Source organism: Cryptomeria japonica, unplaced genomic scaffold (assembly GCF_030272615.1).
Source record: "Cryptomeria japonica unplaced genomic scaffold, Sugi_1.0 HiC_scaffold_223, whole genome shotgun sequence".
Classification (NCBI taxonomy): domain Eukaryota; kingdom Viridiplantae; phylum Streptophyta; class Pinopsida; order Cupressales; family Cupressaceae; genus Cryptomeria; species Cryptomeria japonica.
The window spans coordinates 187635-190693 of record NW_026729045.1 but is presented as its reverse complement, the minus strand read 5'-3'; the positions used below and the strand labels follow the sequence as shown (position 1 = coordinate 190693).

Genomic DNA, 3059 nt, shown 5'->3' with positions numbered 1-3059 from the left:
TTGATATAGAAAAAAATAGACATTTTTATTTCTAACGTGTTTCCATCTACATCTTTCACTTGTCTTGCAATTGTGTACATTCTCATGTAAATACCAACGATGTTATACTCGCGCCCTTTTATGCTTCATACCATAATGTGACTCCTCTAATTCCATAAGACCAGGAGTGCGCAAGGAGTGTAATGCTTCGTGTGGTTCATGTAACTAAACTCGGCTTCTATTTGTAGATATGAGCAAAGGTTGTGTTTTTATCACTTAAAATGTGCTTTATATGTTTTCTTAAATGCTCACATATACATACTGGTGGCATAAAATGAAAGTAAGCGTGTAGGACTCAATAGAATATAAAATAGTGACTAGTGATTTAGAACTTTCCTTGGTGTAACCCAATAAAAAATATTGAAAAGAATGGAGTTGTACCCTCATCTCTAGTATCAATTAAATGCAAGATTCACAAGCCAACTTCTCAATTTGAGTCTTAAATACAAAGTGGACATTACCTAGCACTTATGTAATTTCGTACAATATTGTATTCTTGTGGAAAGAGCTTGCTTAACAATATGCTCGAGTTCTACGCTCATTGACTAATTCTCTCCAATGACAAAACTTATGTTTCCATGAGTTGAAATCTAGAATCTCCATTTCCAAGTGTTGCACCATCTTATTACTCGACGTTTTTCTTCATCCAAATCTATTGATTGATATCTTCATTATTTTATAGTCTCTCTTTTCAATGTCTTCCCCCAAGCTAAACTATGCAACCAAATAGCGTTCACTTCCTTGTCAACCTCAATCAAAACCTAGAATAAAAAACATGCACCTAGCTATCAAATATGGAATAAAATACATGCACTTGTCTAAAACAAATTAGCACTTCCCTAAATAAATCATGTAGAAAACTTTCTCCAATACCAACCGATCGATAATCAAATCGAATATTCCATTCTAATCTCACCATCGCTGATTTTTGTTCTCTTCACTTATGTGCCGATCCAATGCACTATGCTACTGATGTGAACATTCAGAAAGCCAAAATTGGTATCTTCTACATCTACACCTTCCACTTGTCTTGAAATTTTGTATGTGGTCAAATTTTGTGCCTACAATGTTATACATAATATTTCGCACCCCTTTGTGATTTATAACAATATGTCACCCCTGTAATACCACAAGACTATTTAATAAAGAGTATGTTGATTGAATAAGATTTATGTATTTGAAATATGCTTCTTTTTTGTTGTGAGCATGTACTATGTTTTTCATCAACTCAAGACATTATTGTTGCAGTTTCTTAAGAATTTGAGTATCTGCAGTAGTTGCATAGAATGAAAATGAGCAAGCTTCAAAGACATAGGTTATATAGACATCGAAGGCATGAAAGAAGAGGTCGTGAAGCTTTAGAATGAACTGATGTATGAAGCTCTATTTTATTAGATCATTTATAAATGCATGGGAAAAGTAGAAGATTATGATATTTGCAGATCTCACTGATAATGTATGAGTTATATCTATTATCTTATTCTTGATGGAAATGCGATTGCCAATTTCTCAATATGACGACACTTTTATCTTCTTCGTATCAATCAACAAATACCTTGAGATATTGGAAATTATATTCAAAATGCGCTTACAACTTACCTTAAAATGTGTTACAGCAAAGTGAAATTTTAATGTTGTCATCAAAGGGACAAAACGACATCAATATTTAATTTTCAATCTTTGGAATATGATGAGGACATACTGATGTCCAAAACAGATGCTATGAATGGCACAAGAGGACGCCAATAACCCTAAAATGATAGTTTTATTCAACGGTTAATTTTCAATCTTTGGAATATGATGAGGACATGCTGATGTCCAAAACAGATGCTATGAATGGCACAAGAGGACGCCAATAACCCTAAAATGATAGTTTTATTCAACGGTGAGAAAAAAGAATTGGGAAAGACGGTCTTCATTGGGAGACCTCTTGTTTGTTTTGTTTAGTATGCGAATTTCTTTTGAATGTAATTCACCAGTTCCTGGGTGATGCGGAAGGCCTTGCTCAAAACGGAATCGGGGAGAGGGGGATTCGCCGCAAACAGAGAATTGGCGATTGTCTGAACTCCGGGAAACTGGCTGCTCAATCCAGCTATGGCCACTGCATTTTCATGCCCCACATTCTGCTGGAAATGAACAAGTGCCTTTGGAAACACAAACACATCTCCCTTCTCCAAAGTTTTGCTGAAAAATTTGTTGCTGGTGTCAATGAAACCCACAAGAAGCTGGCCTTCCAGTAAAACAAGAACTTCGGTGGCTCTTGGGTGTGTGTGAGGAGGATTTATTCCACCCACTGCGTAGTCGATGCGGACCAACGATATTCCAAACGTATTGAGGCCTGGTATCTGTTTAACGTTCGCCATCGTTACGTTGGAGCCCACATCATTGTCGGTGTTCCCTGCCTGCCCAAGTCCCCGGAAGAAGAAATCGTTTGCTGAAACTTGCATTGGGTCTTTGCAAACGAACCCGTTCACCAAAACTGTTTAAAACAAGATCAAATCAATCTGTCTGTTAGTAACTCGACTCGTCTAATAAGCAAATCATTATCATTGTTTATGTATAAATATTCTCACTCACCGTTGCTTTCCTCATCTGCAACGCAGAAATCTTGCAAGGGATCCGGATCCCCTGCCATGACCCTGTCGCTGTAACAGCATATCAACAGAAAAAGTCCCAACGTGAAGTAAATCATGCGGTTAGCCATTGTAATAGAAACGCAGACACAAGAGATCAGGATATGAATGTCTATTACAAACCCATTACACGCTTTATATAGCCCAAACCATAACTCTCCGCAAAGACTAATTCATCTTGACTCCGTATATTTCACGGATCCTTCCAGAGTTGTTGCTCTTTTCCTTACGTCACACTAAGTCTTACTGCATGTGGTTGTCTCGCCTGCTACCGCAGATGTATTCTCACCATCCTTTCATTAACGTTGAAATTTTCTATCTTCTCCCTGCCCTGCTGCGTATGCCTATCTCAAGATCAACTTACCTCCTGCCTTACACGTATTCTCG

General features: G+C 37.4%; 1 protein-coding gene across 1 annotated transcript; it reads right to left on the bottom strand.

Moving 5' to 3' along the window:
* Positions 1–1822: 1822 nt before the first annotated feature.
* LOC131868890 (germin-like protein 8-2) lies at positions 1823–2743 on the bottom strand. The gene is made up of 4 exons (XM_059215696.1): positions 2617–2743; positions 2334–2518; positions 2016–2165; positions 1823–1900 (listed from the first exon to the last, which is right to left on the bottom strand). Exons 1-4 carry the CDS (start codon positions 2741–2743, stop codon positions 1823–1825), a joined length of 540 nt encoding a protein of 179 aa, XP_059071679.1.
* Between the last annotated feature and the right edge of the window lie 316 nt (positions 2744–3059).

Coding starts and splice junctions, on each gene's coding strand:
- LOC131868890 (XM_059215696.1), bottom strand. CDS start 2,743: ATGGCTAACCGCATGATTTACTTCACGTTGGGACTTTTTCTGTTGATA. Junction 2,519..2,616: donor TGCAGATGAGGAAAGCAACG/GTGAGTGAGAAT, acceptor TGTTTTAAACAG/TTTTGGTGAACGGGTTCGTT. Junction 1,901..2,015: donor TCCGCATCACCCAGGAACTG/GTGAATTACATT, acceptor CTATCATTTTAG/GGTTATTGGCGTCCTCTTGT.